The 22678-nt window shown below is 45.0% G+C and overlaps 1 protein-coding gene across 3 annotated transcripts; it reads left to right on the top strand.

Moving 5' to 3' along the window:
* The first annotated feature begins 1447 nt into the window (after nt 1-1447).
* Nucleotides 1448-21748, top strand: ubp1 (upstream binding protein 1). 3 transcript variants are annotated; one of them, XM_014178088.3, is made up of 17 exons: nt 1448-1708; nt 2346-2561; nt 4670-4827; nt 5007-5083; nt 7315-7420; nt 7523-7629; nt 7733-7885; nt 8202-8312; nt 8463-8570; nt 11592-11695; nt 11771-11825; nt 11970-12063; nt 13742-13832; nt 14569-14687; nt 15271-15413; nt 15986-16037; nt 16157-21748. In XM_014178088.3, exons 2-17 carry the CDS (start codon nt 2446-2448, stop codon nt 16192-16194), a joined length of 1632 nt encoding a protein of 543 aa, XP_014033563.1. In that variant the 5' UTR covers nt 1448-1708; nt 2346-2445; the 3' UTR covers nt 16195-21748. The 3 variants fall into 3 exon arrangements, with proteins under 3 accessions (XP_014033563.1, XP_014033562.1, XP_014033561.1); XM_014178087.3 differs by having other exon boundaries at nt 1696-1916; nt 11973-12063; XM_014178086.3 differs by having other exon boundaries at nt 1696-1916.
* The last annotated feature ends 930 nt before the right edge of the window (nt 21749-22678 follow it).

Below are 22678 nucleotides of genomic sequence, written 5' to 3'. Positions count from 1 at the left end.
ATCAGGCCTTTATGGTAGTGGCCAGACAGAAGCCACTCCTCAGTAAAAGTCACATGACTTCCCACTTGGAGTTTGCCAAAAGGCACCTAAAGGACTCTGACCCTGAGAAACAAGATTCTCTGGTTTGATGAAACCAAGGTTGAACTCTTTGGCCTGAATGCGAAGCGTCACGTCTGGAGGAAACCTAGCACCATCCCTATGGTGAAGCATGGTGGTGGCCACATCATGCTGTAGGGATGTTTTTCAGCGGCAGGGACTGGGAGACTAGTCAGGATCGAGGGAAAGATGAACGGAGCAAAGTACAGAGAGATCCTTGATGAAAACCTGCTCCAGAGTGCTCAGGACCTCAGACTGAGGTGAAGGTTCACCTTCCAACAGGACAACAACCCTAAGCACACAGCCAAGACAACGCAGGAGTGGCTTCGGGACAAGTCTCTGAATGTCCTGGAGTGGCCCAGCCAGAGCCCGGACGTGAACCCAATCAAACATCTCTGGAGAGACCTGAAAATAACTGTGCAGCGACGCTCCCCATCCAACCTGACAGAGCTTGAGAGGATCTGCAGAGAAGAATGGGAGAATCTCCCCAAATACAGGTGTGCCAAGCTTGTAGCGTCATACCCAAGAAGACTAGATAGAGGCTGTACTCGCTGCCAAAGGTGCTTCAACAAAGTACTGAGTAAAGGGTCTGAATACTTTTGTGAATGTTATATTTCTGTTTTTGCTTTGTCATTATGGGGGTATTGGGGGGGGGGGGACTAATTTAATCCATTTTAGAATAAGTCTAACAAAATGTGGAAAAAGTTAATGGGTCTGAATACTTTACGAATGCACTGTTTGTGAGGCATGGGATATTGGAATAACACTATGTTGGTGACTAAAGTTCATAGCAGTTTCTATATTCACAGGTTAATATGTGACATCTGATTCTTAACTCAAGATAAGGGTTGGTAGTCCTGCTATTGCAGGAGTGAAGATTCATGACTGATCTGTTCTTTATAAATGCACACTGACCTCTTACAGCATGAAATCCAGACACAGGGTTAGGGGTTAACATGTGTGTCCTAAAGAGCCTCTCTGTCCCCATCCCAAATATCTCTCACTACAATCATTCCCACTAAATACATCTGAATTCACTTCTGTTGGCCTTGGTCCAACACCGCATCTATCGATTCCTGTCTTTTCTATAATAGGAACACACTGTTTTCTGGGAGCAGGGTGTGAACATGTTAGCCTGTAGTAGCTGACTATTTTCACTGATTTATGATGTCTCGGTTGAATTATGCATTTGTGTATTATGATTATGTCAATGTATGTGATGGGTTGCCTGTGCCTGCTATGAACTGGTCACGTCGGTGTTATAACGTCGATGGGTTGACGAAAGCTCCGAGGGAGCCCATTGGCTGAGCTGGGTGCGCTTGGCACCAGAGCGGCTCTCTGATTGGCCCAGAGACTCTGTGGCATCTACTGCGGCTGGAAGTTTTTTTGGGGTTTTGTGAGGGCATAGTCTGTTGAGAAGCCATGTTTATGCTGGCTGCTTTTGTGACAACTGCCACTCTTCTGATGTTTAAAGACTCTTATTTAACCGACCGGGAACTGTAGCCCTGGTCACACAAGTCCGCGATGAAAAAAGGAGAGAGGTTTCGGAGGGCACAGGAAGCGCTGGCTGCGACCTTCGCATAGGAGGATTCCAAACATCCGTGAATCAAAAGCAAGTGAAGTTTGCTAATGCTACTAGCCTGTTAATGCTATCTAGTTAATTCAGACGGACATTACGTGTGAATGCGGTGTGTGGACTGTCAACAACATCCCCCTGCAATTACGTAATGGTGCTAGCTAGCTAGGTGGCTAGCTATGGCTGGGCTTGGGATGTTACGGTGTGCCATGTCGCCGGCGAAATTGACTTTCGAGGACCGCAAGTGAGCTAACTAGTGGTAGCTAGGTAGCTAGCGTTAGTGGTGCAGGGTTTCGCTAGCAAACGGTTATTTAGCATGCTGCTGGTAATCAACGCAACGTAATGGTTGTGGATTCTGTTAACTAGCTAGCTAACGATTGTCTGTTAACTTTACCTAGCTAATTAGTGTGTTTGTTGTCTTCACATCAGTCCAGGTTTCTACTTTCACTTGCCAGCCATATTGTAACCAATTATGGCGATATATCACCCGGCTAGTGGAGCGCTATCAATACACTGTTATTCGATCTTCAGTTAGCTAGCTACAGTAGTTATCTAACAGCAGCTAACGAGCCATCTTCGTAGCCAACCACCAGTAGCTAGCAGTTAATCAGTAGTAGTAAACACAACTATCTAACTAGCTACCTTGGTTAACTTTCTCTTAAATCTTCTCTAGTCCACCAGCAGCGGTTTATTCTCCCGCTAGTTGCGGTCCCTTCCCCGGAGGCAATCTGGCGGCCCTTCGGCTAGAGGCGGAGGAGAAGGAGCTGGGGGCCATGGCCTGGGTGCTGAAGATGGACCATGCCACCATCGAGTCAGGGCTGGTACACGACTTCGATGCCAGTCTGTCGGGCATCGGGCAGGAGCTGGGGGCTGGCGCATACAGTATGAGGTTAGAGAGACCGTTTGGTATACAATATAGATATATCAGTGTGTCTGGACATGGGATGGAAGCTTCAAACTGTTCCCACTCAGTCTCCTAAACCCTGGGATTCACCCAATATGGAGGAATGACATTTTGTCTGTGTTGTATCCCATCCCCTCTGTGTGGTATGTGCGTGTTGGTCTTTGTTTTGGAGTGTGTTGGGATGGAGGGGGCCGTCACAGCAGGTTGCCATGGAGGACAGAGGGCTTAAATACCCTACTAGACACAAAGAGGGAGGGGGGGTGTAGAGTGGACAGCAGCAGAATGTGGGGAACATAAACCCTAAGCACAGGGAGGGAGTGGGGATAAGCTCTCCCCCACCACCTCTCTCTGGGTGGCTGTGGCACGTCTTGGAGTGATGACAACATGGTGTAACTGGGGTTGCTATTGCAGCAATGAGCTGAGATGCTCAGGGGAGTTTGTAACTGTACCAGTCAGATCATCCACTATGGAACAGTCAGAAAAAGACACACACACACAGTTATGAAACACCACCCTCAGTCACCGCAACAGCCCTATGTGTGCATGTGTGTTTTCCCCACAGATGTTTTTGTGAAGTAGGTTGAGTTTCTGTGGGAAAGAGTTGTCTTTATCAGGATCCTCCCTGTGTGTGTGTCTCACATGTTTAGAGAGCAGCTGTGGCGCTCAGTAGGAACAGAATGTCTGTTTGTCAGTGGAGCCGGCTCCTCATGTCAGGAAGCAGATGCAGTTTCCTTGGCAGCAATGCTGAGTGGGGAAGCGGCTCTGCAACTGGCATGCCATGCAGGAGGCATCGGGGTTGGGTTAGGGTGGGACAGGGAGAATACAGTACACTGTCTGCAGTAGTTGTTTATGAGAGGGGTCTGTTCCAGAGTGAATTATACTATGACATTCAGGGGGTCTCTATATTTAATGTGGGACCTTGTTTGTGTGGACGTGCTTGCGTATGCAATAAACAGTAAAGACATGTCGTTTACCGGTTTAAAAAAATCCAACCTTTTTTTTTTATTTGGCATGAACACAGCCATTCATGATGTTTTCATCTTATTGTCAAACAAATCTCTTTAAAAAATGGCCTACCTGCGCATGTTCGTCCACTCCAATAATTCCAGCATCCAAACTGTGCACATGCGCCATTTGATTAATGGAACAAATCATCTGTTACAAATCACAACTGTAATGACATTTGCCGATTGTCATTGGGTCTACACTCTTGTAACCTTAATTAATTGGTGCCTTACTGACAATAGGACCTTTTTTTGTAGAAAGAAAAGTTGGGACACATGAAATTCCTACTTGTAGCTCAGTTGGTTGCGTATGGTACTTGTAACCCCAGAGTTGTGGGTTTGATTCCCGTAGGGATCCAGTAAGTTGCACTGGATAAGAGTGTCTGCTAAATGACAAACATGTAACATTAAATATGGGACCTTGCGGGATGACAAGTGCACCCACATGGTTGTTTAAACCATGACAGGGCGGTGGACTTGTGTTTTCATTTGGAATCATCTTTTTATTTGAAGATTTACCAGTCTAGCAGACTATTTCACACTATGGGCCGTTCCAGTAGTTCAACGAGTCCTTCCTCTCCCTTCATTGCCTATTTTCTTTCACTGATCTGACATCACTGGATTGATGGAAGCTATTTAGTGAAAAATGTTCATCTATCCAATCTTGTCAGATGATTACCTTGAAGTAAAAACTAAAGGTCTTCTACAGCTTGACTTGTCCTTAGAGCATTATGTGGACTTTAAATTCAGACTGCCAACTCCCCCGACATTTTCAAAGTGAACTTAATTAACCTGAGCTGTTCCAGGGACCATGAACACATTTCTTGGCATATAGGAGAGACTTTGGTTACCCGGGCACACACACACTTCTGCCTAGCGCTAGGATCTGTTAGGGTGAGCTGGGGACAGGCTGTCTGTCTGGAGCTGGTGCCAAGTGTCTGTGTGCAGGTTGTCAGACTGGCTCGTGTGTTGTAAAACAGAAAAGTATTTTCCAGTGGGACACTTCCAACTGTTACTGTTTCAACAGGGCTACTTAGTCTTACTTACCCTAACTGTTCTCTCTCCCACCATCTCTCTTTGTCTCTCCAGTGATGTGCTGGCCCTGCCAATCTTTAAACAGGAGGACTCCAGTCTTCCTTCAGACTGTGAGAGCAGCAGTCTCAACCCTCCCTTCCAGTACGTTCTCTGTGCTGCCACCTCCCCTGCTGTCAAACTACACGATGAGACGCTCACCTACCTGAACCAAGGTGACTTACTCCCACACTCCTGTCATGGGAAACTACCTTAACTATGCTGTACACAAACCCACACTCACACGGTAATGCTTAATAGCTCTCCACCAATAGCAAGAATGGATGTTGTCTGTTTTCAAACAGCAGAGATACACAATCACTCAAACCTCATCTTAACCCCCTCTGTGTCTCAGGCCAGTCTTATGAGATCCGTATGCTGGACAACCGAAAGCTGGCAGAGTTACCAGAGATTAACAACAAGAGTGTCAAGGTCAGAAATGTTAAGAATGCAGCTTTCTGTGTGCGTGGTTTCTTTGTAGTTGTGTTATGATTGTTGCGGTCGTTGTGATCGTTGTGCGGGTGGTGTTTCATAACTGTGTGTGTGTAGAGCATCGTTAGGGTGGTGTTTCATGACTGTGTGTGTAGAGCATCGTTAGGGTGGTGTTTCATGACTGTGTGTGTGTGTAGAGCATCGTTAGGGTGGTGTTTCATAACTGTGTGTGTGTAGAGCATCGTTAGGGTGGTGTTTCATAACTGTGTGTGTGTGTAGAGCATCGTTAGGGTGGTGTTTCATAACTGTGTGTGTGTGTAGAGCATCGTTAGGGTGGTGTTTCATGACTGTGTGTGTGTGTAGAGCATCGTTAGGGTGGTGTTTCATAACTGTGTGTGTGTAGAGCATCGTTAGGGTGGTGTTTCATAACTGTGTGTGTAGAGCATCGTTAGGGTGGTGTTTCATAACTGTGTGTGTGTAGAGCATCGTTAGGGTGGTGTTTCATAACTGTGTGTGTGTGTAGAGCATCGTTAGGGTGGTGTTTCATGACTGTGTGTGTGTAGAGCATCGTTAGGGTGGTGTTTCATAACTGTGTGTGTGTAGAGCATCGTTAGGGTGGTGTTTCATAACTGTGTGTGTGTGTAGAGCATCGTTAGGGTGGTGTTTCATAACTGTGTGTGTGTGTAGAGCATCGTTAGGGTGGTGTTTCATAACTGTGTGTGTGTAGAGCATCGTTAGGGTGGTGTTTCATAACTGTGTGTGTGTAGAGCATCGTTAGGGTGGTGTTTCATAACTGTGTGTGTGTAGAGCATCGTTAGGGTGGTGTTTCATAACTGTGTGTGTGTAGAGCATCGTTAGGGTGGTGTTTCATAACTGTGTGTGTGTGTGTGTGTAGAGCATCGTTAGGGTGGTGTTTCATAACTGTGTGTGTGTAGAGCATCGTTAGGGTGGTGTTTCATAACTGTGTGTGTGTAGAGCATCGTTAGGGTGGTGTTTCATAACTGTGTGTGTGTAGAGCATCGTTAGGGTGGTGTTTCATGACTGTGTGTGTGTAGAGCATCGTTAGGGTGGTGTTTCATGACTGTGTGTGTGTAGAGCATCGTTAGGGTGGTGTTTCATAACTGTGTGTGTGTAGAGCATCGTTAGGGTGGTGTTTTATGACTGTGTGTGTGTAGAGCATCGTTAGGGTGGTGTTTCATGACTGTGTGTGTAGAGCATCGTTAGGGTGGTGTTTCATGACTGTGTGTGTGTAGAGCATCGTTAGGGTGGTGTTTCATAACTGTGTGTGTGTAGAGCATCGTTAGGGTGGTGTTTCATGACTGTGTGTGTGTAGAGCATCGTTAGGGTGGTGTTTCATGACTGTGTGTGTGTAGAGCATCGTTAGGGTGGTGTTTCATGACTGTGTGTGTGTAGAGCATCGTTAGGGTGGTGTTTCATGACTGTGTGTGTGTAGAGCATCGTTAGGGTGGTGTTTCATGACTGTGTGTGTGTAGAGCATCGTTAGGGTGGTGTTTCATAACTGTGTGTGTGTGTAGAGCATCGTTAGGGTGGTGTTTCATAACTGTGTGTGTGTGTAGAGCATCGTTAGGGTGGTGTTTCATGACTGTGTGTGTGTAGAGCATCGTTAGGGTGGTGTTTCATGACTGTGTGTGTGTAGAGCATCGTTAGGGTGGTGTTTCATAACTGTGTGTGTGTAGAGCATCGTTAGGGTGGTGTTTCATGACTGTGTGTGTGTAGAGCATCGTTAGGGTGGTGTTTCATGACTGTGTGTGTGTAGAGCATCGTTAGGGTGGTGTTTCATGACTGTGTGTAGAGCATCGTTAGGGTGGTGTTTCATGACTGTGTGTGTGTAGAGCATCGTTAGGGTGGTGTTTCATAACTGTGTGTGTGTAGAGCATCGTTAGGGTGGTGTTTCATAACTGTGTGTGTGTAGAGCATCGTTAGGGTGGTGTTTCATAACTGTGTGTGTGTAGAGCATCGTTAGGGTGGTGTTTCATAACTGTGTGTGTGTGTGTAGAGCATCGTTAGGGTGGTGTTTCATAACTGTGTGTGTGTAGAGCATCGTTAGGGTGGTGTTTCATAACTGTGTGTGTGTGTAGAGCATCGTTAGGGTGGTGTTTCATAACTGTGTGTGTGTGTAGAGCATCGTTAGGGTGGTGTTTCATGACTCTGTGTGTGTGTGTAGAGCATCGTTAGGGTGGTGTTTCATGACTCTGTGTGTGTGTGTGTAGAGCATCGTTAGGGTGGTGTTTCATGACAGAAGACTCCAGTACACAGAGCACCAGCAACTGGAGGGGTGGAAATGGAATCGCCCTGGAGACCGTCTCCTAGATATCGGTAAGAACACTTAAGTGTGTGTGTAGCAGTCAGTACATGTGCTGCCTTAAGGGTGTTTGTTTTTCCTTCTATATGTAATACTAATTTGTAGTGTGTGTGTAGACATCCCCCTGTCAGTGGGTATTGTGGAGGCGAAGGCCAACCCCGCTCAGCTCAACGCTGCCGAATTCCTCTGGGACCTCAACAAGAGAGCCTCCGTGTTTGTGCAGGTAACACACCAATCCCACACACCACACACACACACCCCCCTCCCCTGTAGTCACATTGACTCAGACTCTCCTCTCTCTTTTCTCTCCATCTTTGTGTGTGTAGGTTCACTGCATCAGTACAGAGTTCACCCCTAGGAAGCATGGAGGAGAGAAGGGAGTTCCCTTCAGGATCCAGATCGACACTTTCAGACAGGGAGACAACGGAGAGTACACTGAACACCTCCACTCTGCCTCCTGCCAAATCAAAGTCTTCAAGGTACACACACACAGGGTGGCAGGTAGCCTAGTGGTTAGAGCGTTGGGCCAGTAACCGAAAGGTTGCTAGATCGAATCCCTGAGCTGACAAGGTAAAAAATCTGTCTTTCTGCCCCTGATCAAGGCAGTTAACCCACTTGTTTGTAGGCTGTTTGTTCTTAATTGACTTGCCTAGTTTATTAAAACACACGCACACATTCTCTGAACAGTCAATCACACTTACACACTTTTACATACTAAGTCAAATGACAAGCCTGCACCTGATTTAACATTCTGCATTTCCGCTCGCTCGCTCTCTCTCTCTCTCCTCCCCCCAGCCAAAGGGGGCAGACAGGAAACAGAAGACTGACAGAGAGAAGATGGAGAAACGAACGTCTCAGGAAAAGGAGAAGTACCAGCCTTCCTACGACACAACCATACTATCAGAGGTTCGTTTGAATGGCATTTAATTAGGACTGGAAAACTAGAAGGCACTTAAACAGAGTGCATGTATTGGAAGTGTCACTTACAGGTATTGGGAGGTAAGTTTTATATATGTTTTGTTTGCAGTCAGATTGTGAGTGTGTGTGTTTGTGTAGATGAGGCTGGAGCCCATCATAGAGGAGGCAGGAGACTACGAGCTGAAGAAGTCCAGCAAGCGGACACTGCCGGCTGACTGTGGGGACTCGCTGGCCAAGAGAGGCACTGTAAGTGTCCTATATATTATACAGTCAATTCGGAAAGTATTCAGACTCCCTCCATTTTCCCACATTTTGTTACGTTACAGCCTTAGTCTAAAATTGATTCAATTGTTTTTTTCCGCCACCTTAATCTACACGCAATACCCCATAATGACAAAGCAAAAACTGTTTTTTAGAAATGTTTGCAAATGTATTTTTTTAAAAAAATTAAAACTGCTTGTCAGAGCAAAAACCAAGCCATGAGGTCGAAGGAATTGTCCATAGACCACTGAGACAGGATTATTTCGAGGCACAGATCTGGGGAAGGGTACCAAAACATTTCTGCAGCATTGAAGGTCCCTAAGAGCTCAGTGGCCTCCATCATTCTTAAATGACAGAAGTTTGGAACCACCAAGACTCTTCCTTGAGCTGGCTGCCCGGCCAAACTGCAATTGGGGGAGAAGGGCCTTGGTCAGGGAGGTGTCCAAGAACCCGATGGTCACTCTGACAGAGTTCCTCTGTGGAGATGGGAGAACCTTCCAGAAGGATAACGATCTCTGCAGAACTCCACCTTTTTCAGGCCTTTATGGTAGTGGCTAGAAGCCACTTCTCAGTAAAAGTCACACTTGGAGTTTGCCTAAAGGCACCTAAAAGACTCTGACCACGAGAAACAAGATTCTCTGGTCTGATAAAACCAAGATTGAACTCTTCGACCTGAATGCCAAGAGTTACGTCTGGAGGAAACTTGGTACCCTCCCTACGGTGAAGCATGGTGGTGGCAGCATCATGCTGTGGGGCTGTTTTTCAGCGGCAGGGACTGGGAGACTAGTCAGGATCGAGGGAAAGATGAACGGAGCAAAGTACAGAGAGATCCTTGATGAAAACCTGCTCCAGAGCCCTCAGGACCTCAGACTGGGGCGAAGGTTCACCTTTCAACTGGACAACGACACTAAGCACACAGCCAAGACAACGCAGGACTGGCTTCGGTACAAGTCTCTGAATGTCCTTGAGTGGCCCAGCCGGAGTCCGGACTTGAGCCCGATTGAACATCTCTGGAGAGACCTGAAATGATCAGTGCAGCGACGCTCCCCATCCAACCTGACAGAGCTTGAGAGGATCTGCAGAAAAGAATGGGAGAAACTTCCCAAATACAGGTGTGCCAAGCTTGTAGCGTCCTACCCAAGAAGACTCGAGGCTGTAATCGTTGACAAAGGTGTTTTAACAAAGTACTGAGTAAAAGGTCTGATCTTATGTAAATGTGATATTTCCTTCATTTTTTTATATTTAAACGTGCAAACATTTCTATAAACCTGTTTTTGCTTTGTCATAATGGGGTATTGTGTGTAGATTGAGGGGGAAAACTATTTAATCAATTTTAGAATAAGGCTGTAACGTAACAAAATTTCAAAAGTCAAGGGGTCTGAAAACTTTCCAAATGCACTGTATATCCTGTCCCTGACTTATTCCACATTTTGTTGGTACAGCCTGAATTCAAAATCTACACACTATCGCATAATGACAAAACAAAAACATGTTTTTTATTAAAAAATATCTAATTAAATTCAAAAATATCTAATTTACCAAAGTATTCACACCCCTGAGTCAATACATGTTATAATCACATTTGGCAGCGTTTACAACTGTGAGTCTCTAGGTAAGTCTCAGAGCTTTGCACACCTGGACTCTACAATATTTTCACATTTATTCTTTAAAACATTCTTCAAGCTCTGTCAAATGTGTTGTTGATCATTATTAGACAGCCATTTTCAAGTCTTGCGATGGATTTTCAAGCTGATTTAAGTTAACTGTAACTAGGGCACTCGGGAACATTCAATGTTGTCTTGGTAAGCAACTCCAGTGTATATATGGCCTTGTGTTTTAGGTTGTTGTCCTACTGAAAGATGAATTTGTCTCCCAGTGTCTGTTGGAAAGCAGGCTGAACCAGGTTTTTCTCTAGGATTTTGCCTGCGTTTAGCTCTATTCCATTTCTTTTTATCAACAAAAAAAACTCCCTAGTCCTTGCCAAGCATACCCATAACCTGATGCAGCCACCTCCATGCTTGAAAATATGACGATTGGTACTCGGTGACGTGTTGTGATGGATTTGCCCCAAAAATAACACTTTGTATTCAGGACATTAAGTTAATTTCTTTGCCACATTTTTTTAAGTTTTACTTTAATGCCTTATTGCAAACAGGATGCATGCTTTGGAATATTTTATTCTGTACAGGCTTCCTTCTTTTCACTTTGTAGTTACTCCACAATACTATCCTAAATGACAATGTTGTTGATCCATCCTCAGTTTTCTCCTATCACAGCCATTACACTCTGTTTTAAAGTCACCATTGGCTACATGGTGAAATCCCCAAGTGGTTTCCTTCTTCTCTGTCAACTGAGTTAGGAAGGAAGCCTGTATCTTTGTAGTGACTGGGTGTATTGATACATCATCCAAAGTGTAATTAATAACTTCACCATACTCAAAGGGATATTCAATGTCTGTTTATTTTTTCCCATCTACCATTAGGTGGCCTTTGCGAGGCATTGGAAAACCTCCCTGGTCTTTGTGGTTGAATCTGTGTTTGAAATTCACTGCTCGACTGGGGGACCTTACAGATAATTGTATGTGTGGGGTACAGAGATGAGGTAGACATGTTAAACACTATTCTACACATTGTGACTTGTTAAACAAACTTTTACTCCTGAACTTATTTAGGCTTGCCATAACAAAGGTGTTGAATACTTATTGACTCATGACATTTCAGCTTTAAAAAAAATGTATTTAAAAAAAAACATCATTCCACTTTGACATTATGGGGTATTGTGTGTAGGCCAGTGATGCATCTCAGTGTGATCCGTTTTAAATTGACTGTAATATAACAAAATGTGGGAAAAGTCAAGTCACTTTCTGAAGGCACTATATATTATATAAACATCGTCCTGTCAAGGAAGTGAATATAATATGTGGAGTGGTTTGATGCTTGGTAATTGGTGACGGTAATGCTCAGTAGTATTATCGCAGTGTGTTGTCTCTCTCTCCTCTCTGGTCAGTGTTCTCCGTGGCCTGATGCCTACATCAGCTCTCCCCAGACAGCTGGCCCCTCTTTCTCCTCCACACCGCTCTCCACATACACTGCCTCCTCTGTACCTGACAGGTAGGCCTGTGTGTGACTGAGAAAATTCTGTGTGGACATAGTGAGATAATGCTGACTGTGACTGTTGTATTCCAGTGGCCCCTCGTCGCCCAATCACCAGACAGACCCTGTTAGCCAAGTCGTCACAGAGGTTAGTATACACCACACGGACGTGTCTCAAATCCTGTAAAAACTTCCCATTTAACAAACGCCTTCAGTTTAGGTTGTATTTATGTTGAGATTCATTGTTATCCCCCCCCAACACACCCTCTTCTCTTTATATCCCTCTCTCCAGCAGCTCAGTCCTACGGCTACCATCAAGGAGGCTCAGAAGTGGCTTGTCAAGAACCGCTTCAACACATATGCACGACTCTTCTCCCACTTCTCAGGTACACACACACACTTCGCATTGTGTAGGTTATATTGTAGGAGTTATTAAAGGGAACCTGTTGTAATGTCATCCAGAGGCGGCGCTCCTAGTGGCCGGGGACTTTATTGCAGGGAACCTTAAATCAGTTTTACCTCATTTCTATCAGCATGTTAAATGTGCAACCAGAGGGAGAAAACTCTAGACCACCTTTACTCCACACAGAGACACGTACAAAGCTCTCCCTCACCCTCCATTCGGCAAATCTGACCATAACTCTATCCTCCTGATTCCTGCTTACCAGCAAAAATTAAAGCAGGAAGCACCAGTGACTCGGTCTATAAAAATGTGGTTAGATGAAGCAGGTGCTAAACTACAGGACTGTTTTGCTAGCACAGACTGGAATATGTTCCAGGATTCTTCTGATGGCATTGAGGAGTACACCACATCAGTCACTGGCTTCATCAATATGTACATCGATGACGTCGTCCCCACAGTGACAGTACGTACACCCCCCAACCAGGATCCATTGATTACAGGCAACATCTGTACTGAGCTAAAGGGTAGAGCTGCCACTTTCAAGGAGCGGGACTCTAACCCGGCAGCTTATAAGAAATCCCGCTATGCCCTCCAATGAACCATCAAACAGGCAAAGCATCAATACAGGACTAAGATCGACTCGTATTACACCGGCTCCGACGCTCGTCGGATGTGGCAGGGCCTGCAAACTATTGCAGACTACAAAGGGAAGCACAGCCGAGAGCTGCCCAGTGACACGATCCTACCAGACGAGCTAAATCACTTCTATGCTTGCTTCAAGGCAAGTAACACTGAAACATGCAATGAGAACATCAGCTGTTCCGGACGACTGTGTGATCACGCTCTCCGCAGCCGACGTGAGTAAGACTTTTAAACAGGTCAACATTCACAAGGCCACAGGGTCAGACTGATTACCAGGACGTGTACTGCGAGCATGCGCTGACCAACTGGCAAGTGTCTTCACTGACATTTTCAACCTCTCCCTGTCTGTAATACCAGCATATTTCAAGCAGACCACCATAGTCCCTGTGCCCTAGAACACTAAGGTAGCCTGCCTAAATGACTACCGACCCGTAGCACTCACATCTGTAGCCATGAAGTGCTTTGAAAGGTTGGTCATGGCTCACATCAACACCATTATCCCAGAAACCCTAGACCCACTCCAATTTGCATACCGCACCAACAGATCCACAGATGATGCAGTCTCTATTGCACTCCACACTGCCCTTTCCCACCTGGACAAAAGGAACACTTATATGAGAATGCTATTCATTGACTACAGCTCAGTGTTCAACACCATAGTGCCCTCAAAGCTCATCACTAAGCTAAGGACCCTGGGACTAAACACCTCCCTCCAACTGGATCCTGGACTTCCTGACGGGCCGCCCCCAGGTGGTAAGGGTAGGTAACAACCCATCCGCCATGTGGATCCTCAACACGGGGGCCCCTCAGGGGTGTGTGCTCAGTCCCCTCCTGTACTCCCTGTTCACCCATGACTGCACGACTCCAACACCATCATTATTCGATATTCTTATCTCTTACTTTGGGTGGTATTTTCTTAAAACTGCACTGTCAAGGGCTTGTAAGTAAGCATTTCACAGTGAGGTCTACACATGTTGTATTTGGCGCATGTGACAAATAAAATGTGATTTGATGTGTAGGTTGTGACTTAATGAAGTTGACCCGGGATGACCTGGTTCAGATCTGTGGAGCTGCTGATGGAATCAGGCTCTTCTACACACTCAGATCCAGGTGGGTGTGTGTGGGGTGGGTGTGTGTGTGGTGGGTGTGTGTGTGAGGGGGTGAGGGGGTGGGTGTGAGTGAGGGGGTGTGGGTGGGTGGGTGGGTGTGGGTGTGTGAGGGGGGGGGGGGGTGAGAGTGAGGGGGTGGGTTTGTGAGAGGGGGGGTGGGTTTGTGAGAGGGGGTTGGGTGTTTGAGGGGGGGGGTGGGTGGGTGTGTGAGAGTGAGGGGGTGGGTTTGTGAGGGGGGGGGTGGGTGGGTGTGTGAGGGGGGGGGTGGGTGGGTGTGTGAGAGTGAGGGGGTGGGTTTGTTAGAGTGAGGAGGGGGTGGGTGAGAGTGAGGAGGGGTGGGTGTGTGTGTGAGTGAGGGGTGGGTGGGTGGTTGGGTGTGAGTGAGGGGTGGGTGAGGGTGTGTGAGTGAGGGGCTGAGGGGGTAGGTGTGAGTGAGGGGGTAGGTGTGAGTGAGGGGCTGAGGGGGTGGGTGTGGGTGGTAAGGGGGGTGTGGAGAGCGAGGGGTGGGTGAAATGTGATTTGGAACATGAATAATCATATTTGCCTTGGGAAAATTTACTTTAAAACATAAATAAGTGAAATTATCACCAAGTGCATTTTCACCCACTCTGGGCAGTGTTTGATACCTGGCAGAGTGGGTGAACACCCTACAGTGGGTTGAGACGGGTTATGTGAATGTGTGCACCTCTGATTTATATTCCTGTTTATCTGTGTATAACGTGTAAGTATCCTTGCAGGTCGGTGCGTCCCAGGTTGACCATCTATGTGTGTCAGGAGTGTGACGTGGAGAGCCCCCTGCTGGAGAGACGCTGCGACAGCGAGAACGGAGAGCACAGTGACTCACCTAACTTATATGGTAGGTGTGTCTCTCAGGCAGGCGCTGGCACCTTAATTGGGGAGGACGGGCTCATAGTAATGGCTGGAACAGAATCCATGGGATGGTATCCAACGCATCAAGCACATGGCTTCCATGTTTGATACCATTCCATTCACTCTGTTGTAGACATTGTTAGAAGCTGTCCGCTGGCGAGTTGACTGCTTTCTTACTGTTTGAACTACAGAGTGCCCCTTTTTAAGATGCGGTATATAGTCCCTCAAAAAGGGAAATGACCAGAAATGTTGCTGGGAAAAAGAAATGAACTTAAGCTGAAAGAAATATTCTTGTTCATGTGTGCTTTCCGTTTTTCATAAAGAATTACGATAGGAGTTTGGCATTATACCACCACAATTGTTTACCTATGGATAAAGCAACTTTTTCTGTGAGGACTCATTTGGAAAATACTGTACACACCTCTGTGTCCATTTATAGAAGCATCAGTGTGGGTGTGTGTTTTAATGGGGTGTGTGTGTCTGTGTGTTTTAATGGGGGGTCTGTGTGTTTTAATGGGGGGTCTGTGTGTTTTAATGGGGGGTGTGTGTTTTAACGGGGGGGTGTGCAGTGTACCATGCTCTATACCTGGAGGAGCTGACGGCTGCTGAGTTGATCAGGAAGATGGCGTGTGTGTGTAGTGTTCCACTGGGACAGATCAACCAGGTCTACCGACAAGGACCCACAGGAATACACATACTGCTGAGTGACCAGGTACACACACACATACTGCTGAGTGACCGGCAGGGTGACAGGCACACACATACTGCTGAGTGACCAGGTACACACACACATACTGCTGAGTGACCAGGTACACACACACACGGAGTGACGGTGCTGAGTGACCAGGTACACACACACATACTGCTGAGTGACCAGGTACACACACACATACTGCTGAGTGACCAGGTACACACACACCTACACATCGTATGTGAATTTTATCTTTGACTAAGAAGAGCTGATGTTCTTTGTCCGTCAGGTGTTTGCATTATATTTACATACTGCCTCTGTTACACAATGCTGTGTCCCACCCTAACCCCTCCCCCTTCAACTCATTCAGGAAGTGTGCCATTCAAATCACTCCCAAACACACTGCCCATCACAGCTAGTGGAGTTATCTACCCGTTTTAATTCTTTATCAGTATAACCCCGTCCCCCTTCAACTCACACACGCACATGATTACATTGTCTTGTAGTTCTAAGATATTTATTTAATGTTTAACAGTAACATCCCTTGTTTTTCTGAGTATTTAATGTTGAAGTTAATTGATGTTGTTCCCCAGGTGGTTTATAACTTACCTGATGAGAGCTGCTTTCTCATTGGCACACTCAAAGGTATGTTGGTAGTCTGTGTCTGGCCCAAGACATTTCTTTTCTTGTCTCTGTTTCCCATGTTTGGCCTCCATGCTAACACTACGTCTTGTCTTTCCCTCTCTTGCTCTCAATCCCTCTAGATGAAACGGGGGAGGGGCTCCACCTGGTTCTGAAGTAGCGATGGAAGATGTGAGCGTGATGACATCACTGAAAACTCCTCCCTCCGTGACTAGCAGAGCCGTCTCCCTCCCTCTCTCTCTCTCCCTCCCTCTCTCTCCTATCGTTCAGATTGCTATGTGTAAGGCAGCAGGACAGAGGGACTGAACTGAAGCCATGTTAACGTTAGAATCTGACGTGGGTGTGACCACTGTTTCATATTGAAAACACTATTACTGAGGGGGAGAGAGGGGATGGAGGCCTGTGACGTGTTTTATTCTCTCCATTTCTTTCTAGTTTTATAAGTGGGGAGGGGTAGGCTGCCCCCCACAGAGAGGCTCATAGAGGCAGTGCTATAGGCTTCAGCCAGGGCTAGGCCAGTAGTCAGTGCTGTGACACTGTAATGCCATGTGACTTGAACATACAGATTGATGGACAGACAGACGGACCCCAGCTGCGTGATCTCATTTGCTTTGACTGAGACTCGACCACTTCCACGGAAGCAGAGCTGGCAACTAATCAACTCAAACAGAACACTGTCTACAACGCGTGTCAAACTCATTCCTCTGAGGGCCGAATGTCTGCAGGTTTTTGCTCCACCCTTGTACTTTATTGATGAATTAGGTCACTAATTGGTAAGTAACTTCCCTCGCTTGGTTGTCTAGGTCTTAATTGAAAGGAAAAACCTGACGACACTCGGCCCTCCCAGGAATGACTTTGACCCTGATCTAGAACAACAGTCTCTGTGTGGTTGTGTATATTGTGTAGAACACAGTAGTCTAGATATGAACGTTCTAGATCTGTTCCCAGACATTCTAGAACTAGTGAGGATGGGAGTCCTCTTAGCCAATCAAGTCGAGATGTTGGGGGCGTTAGACACTGGCCAACAGAATGCTAACAGGGCCTGTTCTTCTGATTAATTTATCATTTGAACCAAGTCTGATACCATAATATACAGCCTGCTTTCATGGACTAGACATAACACAGTAAATGTAAATCCGGGACACTCAAATTAGTATGATACACTACATGACCAAAAGTATGTGGACACCTGCTCGTCAAACATCTCATTCCAAAATCATGGGCATTTAATATCGGGTTGCCCCCACCCCCCTTGCTGCTATAACAGTCTCCACTCTTCTGGCCATGCTTTCCACTAGATGTTGGAATATTCTGCAGGAACTTGCTTCCATTCAGCCACGAGCATTCGTGAGGTCGGGCACTGATGTTGGGTGATTAGGCCTGGCTCTGTCTGCCTTTCAATTCATCCCAAAGGTGTTTGATGTGGTTGAGGTCAGGGCTCTGTGCAGACCAGGGAAGTTCTTCCACACCGATCTCGACAAACCATTTCTGTATGGATCTCTTTGTGCACGGGGGCATTGTCATGCTGAAACAGGAAAGGGTCTTACCCAAACTGTTGCCACAAAGTTGGAAGCACAGAATCGTCTAGAATGTCATTGTATGCTGTAGCGTTAAGATTTCCCTTCACTGGAACTAAGGGGCCTAGACCGAACCATAAACTGCCCCAGACCATTATACCTCCTCCACCAAACGTTACAGTTGGTACTATGCATCGGGGCAGGTAGCGTTCTCCTGGCATCCGCCAACCTCAGATTCGTCCGTCGGACTGCTAGATGGTGAAGCGTGATTCATCACTCCAGAGAACGCGTTTCCATTGCTCCAGAGTCCAATGGCGGCGAGCTTTACACCACTCCAGCCATTGTGCATAGTGATCTTAGGCTTGTGTGCGGCAGCTCGGCCATGGAAACCCATTTCATGAAGTTCCCAATGAACATTTCTTGTGCTGACGTTGCTTCCAGAAGCAGTTTGGAACTCGGTAGTGAGTGTTGCAGCCGAGGACAGACTATTTTTATGCGCTTCAGCACTCGGTGATCCCGTTCTGTAAGTTTGTGGCCTACCACTTCGCGGCTGGGCCGTTGTTGCTCTTAGACGTTTCCATTTCACAATAACAACACTTATAGTTGACCGGGGCAGCTCTAGTAGGGCATAAATTTGACGAACAGACTTGTTGGAGAGGTGGTATCATATGACAGTGTCACGTTGAGTCACTGAGCTCTTAAGTAAGGCCATTCTACTGCCAATGTTAACCTATGGAGATTTTATACACCTGTCAGCAACGGGTGTGTCTGAAATAGCCGAATCGACTAATTTGAAGGGGTGTCCACATACTTTTGTGTATATATAGTGTATGTTATGTTTGGTATGGTTACATAAGACCAAAGGTTATTTTAAGCAAAAACGAAAGAAGCGTGTTCAAATCTCATCACGGACAACTTTAGCATTTTAGGTAATTAGCAACTACTTAGCATGTTAGCTAACTCTTCCCTTAATAACTCTTTAACCCAACTCCTAACCTTAACCCCTAAACCTAACCCCTAGCCTAGATATCGTTAGCAAACTAGCTAATGTTAACCACCCTTAGCTAACGTCAGTGGTGGAAAAAGTACCCAATATCCATACTTGAGTAAAAGTATAGATACCTCAATAGAAAGTTACTCAATTAAAAGTGAGTCGGACTGTATAATACTACTTGACTAAAAGTCTAAAACTATTTGGTTTTAAATATACTTAAGTATCAAAAGTATAAATCATTTATAATTCCTTATATTAAGCAAAGCAGACAGCACCATTTTCTTGTTATTTAAATTTACAGATAGCCAGGGGCACACTCCAACACTCAGACATTATTTACAAAAGATGCATTTGTGTTTAGTGAGTCCGCCAGGCCAGAGGCAGTAGGGATGACCACATGTTTTCTTGATAAGTGCTTGAATTTGACAATTTTCCTGTCCTGCTAAGCAATCAAAATGTAACGAGTACTTTTGGTTGTCAGGGAAAATGTATGGAGTGAAAAGTACAATATTTTCTTTAGGAATGTAGTGAAGTAAAAGTTGTCAAAAATATAAATAGTAAAGTACAAATACCCCAAAATACTACTTAAGTAGTACTTCAAAGTATTTTTACTTAAGTACTTTACACCATTGGCTAACGTTAACTACAACAAATTGGAATTTTTAACATATTCTACATTTTGAAAATTGCAAATTGTAACATATAAGAAATGGATGATGGACATCCACATTTTAGTGCACATCATATGAAACATAACAATTTTTTTTATTTAACTAGGCAAGTCGGTTGAGAACAAATTCTCATTTACAATGACAGCCTACCCGGCCAAACCCGGACGATGCTGGGCCAATTGTGCACCGCCCGATGGGACTCCCAATCACGGCCGGTTGTGATACTAAATTAAGTGTCTCGGATTTACGTACAGATTAATACTGAGAACACGTTGCAATATACCCCAGCCTATTTCATAGCAGGACAGGGATTTCCACTGGAGACCCAGCCTGCATAGACATGTCTAAGCATCATGGATACTTGTTTCACCCCACTCAAGTCTTTTAAATGACATATTTCATATTTTTACTGTCTCTTTTATCGTTTTTAGTTTGTCTTTTGATGGTAGTTTCTTTGTTTGGCTGTTGTGTAAGATAATGTGTCTCTGATTCCATACTTCTCACTGTTCGCTAGGCTCAGTTTTTTTCTTTTTCTCACACATGTTTTTTTTGGACAGTGACGCTAAAACTTTTGATTTGGCTCTCTACACCTGGATTTGAGTTCAAATGTTTTGTTGAGGCGACAGTACAGAATGTCGCCTTTTATTTGAGGGTAATTTCATACACGTTTTACCGTTTAGAAATGAATGCACTTTATGTATCTAGTCCCTCCATTTGAAGGTGTCAGAAGTATTGTAGACTTTAAAAACAAATAGTAAATAAGGATGGAAAATGTTTCTGAGCACATCTATATTAATGTGGATATTACCATGGTTACAGGTAATCATGAATAAATTATGAATTAGTGAGAAAGTTAGATTCACAAAGATCATACCCCTAAATCATGCATACCTCTCTCACCATTACCCTCACAGGAGGGTATAATTTTTTGGGGGGGGTGGGTTTATGATATTTAAGCCTCTAACTTTCTCACTCATCATTATTCATGATTTATCCATGATTATCTTTAATAATGGTAGCATCCACATTAATATAGATGTGTTCAGAAACATTATTTACAATAAATGTGACTCCAAAATGACAATACTTTATTTACCATTAATTTCTTCCTGGGCACAAAATAATCCAAAACACAACCAAAACAAACTGCAAGTGCTTCCAACAAGTTTGTAGAGTCACAAGCTTGATGTAGTCATTGCGTGATAGGAATATGGGGCCAAATACTAAACTTTTGATTAAATTGAATACACTATCTTTCTATTTGGCCAAATACTTATGACACCTTCAACTGGGGGGACTAGATACATAAAGTGCTTTCATTTTTATACGGTAAAACAGATATTTCTGAAAATACCCTCAAAAGGTGAAATTCTATACTGTCACCTCAAAACATTTGATCTCAAGTTCAAAATGCTGGAATATAGAGCCAAATTAAAAGGTTTAGCTTCACTATTCTAATAAATATGTAGGGGAGTGGACACACTGACTATACTCAGACTATTGACATGGAGAGGGGCAAGGAGGAAGCATCTCCTAGACTATATGGCTTAAATAAACTCACTATGAAATGGACCAAACTGATTTGGGAAGAAGTAGATGTTAGAACAGGTTGTGTTTCTGGTAGTGAAACCAGGGGCGTATCCAAGGTGTAGCCTTCCTTCACCCCTGACAGGATGGGCTTGAAACCCTGTTTGTTTTCTTAGCTCTGTCACTGGCTGTATAGTTAGTTGGTGACTGCAGGCAGTGGAAACTGGCTGTGTGTGCATGTGTTTATCTCCCCCCACCCCCCCCCAGCAATTATTGCAAAGGCTAACTTAGTTTAATTTCAGTAGTTATCACTGCTTTCCCACTTGGCATGAACCCTGCTTAGTTTGCCTTTTAGTAAAGAGCATGAGTTGGGCGGAGGAGAGTAGGAAGGTTTTATGTTGGCTGGGAAAAAAAGTGTAGCCCAGTCGTCCCTATTTTCTCCCCCAGAAATAAAAGACCAAGTCTGCACTGAAAACCACAGAAGTCCAACTTGATGTAGTGTGTTGTTTGTGAACCACGCCCTTCACGGAACCTGGGAGAAATAAAGTGAATATTATTAATAATGTTGAAGTGAAACTGAACATCACCTCCATTGTGTGTCACCTACTTCAACAACACCAGAGACTGAGGAGCACAGGGCCCTGTTCAGGATGGTGCATCATTACAGAACGTTACGATAGAAATGTATGGTGTTGAACAGATATGATCGTCTGTCAGATAAAATAGGGATTCATGTAAGCTTTGTTCATTCTATTTTTTTATCTGCAACGTTCAGAACATATACACCCCAGCTCTACAGACCTGGGTTAAACACAGAATGCTGGGAGCCTTTCACACAGAAATGTGATGTGTAATACAGTGATACCTGTCCTAGTTCTAGCAACCTGTGTTCCCTGTCTCTGTGTGTCAGTGAGGAGGTGATCACTGTGTTTCTGTACAGCCTACAGTCAAACTGGAGATGCACACACACACACTTCTGTTCTGGAAATAAAACTATTTCATAAAGATGGTGTGTTTATTTATATGATTGTGATAAGGGCCACATACCATAACATGCTATGAACGATAACACAAGCATAGAAAACATGGATAAATGTAAATTCAGCAAAAAAAGAAACATCCCTTTTTCAGGACCCTGTCTTTCAAAGATAATTTGTAAAAATCCAAATAACTTCACAGATCTTCATTGTAAAAGGTTTAAACACTGTTTCCCATGCTTGTTCAATGAACCATAAACAATTAATGAACATCCACCTGTGGAACGGTTAAGACACTAACAGCTTACAGACGGTAGGCAATTAAGGTCACAGTTATGAAAACTTAGGACACTAAAGAGGCCTTTCTACTAACTGAAAACCACCAAAAGAAAGATGCCCAGGGTCCCTGCTCATCTGTGTGAATGTGCCTTAGGCAAGAGGACTGCAGATGTGGCCAGGGCAATAAATTGCAATGTCCGTACTGTGAGACACTGAAGACAGCTCTACAGGGAGACATGAGTGAAAGCTGATCGTCCTCACAGAGGCAGACCATGTGTAACAACACCTGCAACAACGTCGCCTATGGGCACAAACCCACCGTCGCTGGACCAGACAGGAATGGCAAAAAGTGCTCTTCACTGATGAGTCGCGGTTTTGTCTCACCAGGGTTGATGGTCGGATTTGCGTTTATCGTCGAAGGAATGAGCATAACACAGAGGCCTGTACTCTGGAGCGGGATCGATTTGGAGGTGGAGGGTCCGTCATGGTCTGGGGCGGTGTGTCACAGCATCATCGGACTGAGCTTGTCATTGCAGGCAATCTCAACGCTGTGTGTTACAGGGAAGACATCCTCCTTCCTCATGTGGTACCCTTCCTGCAGGCTCATCCTGACATGACCCTCCAGCATGACAATGCCACCAGCCATACTGTTCATTCTGTGCGTGATTTCCTGCAAGAC

Source organism: Salmo salar, chromosome 27, assembly GCF_965601325.2.
Source record: "Salmo salar chromosome 27, fSalSal1, whole genome shotgun sequence".
In the NCBI taxonomy this organism is placed as follows: domain Eukaryota; kingdom Metazoa; phylum Chordata; class Actinopteri; order Salmoniformes; family Salmonidae; genus Salmo; species Salmo salar.
This window is presented reverse-complemented; position numbering and strand designations above follow the sequence as displayed.

Excerpts from the sequence above, each read along its gene's own strand:
- ubp1 (XM_014178086.3), top strand. The coding sequence starts at position 1,852 with ATGGCTGGGCTTGGGATGTTACGGTGTGCCATGTCGCCGGCGAAATTG. Across the intron at positions 2,562-4,669 it reads GCTGGCGCATACAGTATGAG|TGATGTGCTGGCCCTGCCAA; the intron begins GTTAGAGAGACC and ends TTGTCTCTCCAG. Across the intron at positions 12,064-13,741 it reads ACTCTTCTCCCACTTCTCAG|GTTGTGACTTAATGAAGTTG; the intron begins GTACACACACAC and ends TTTGATGTGTAG.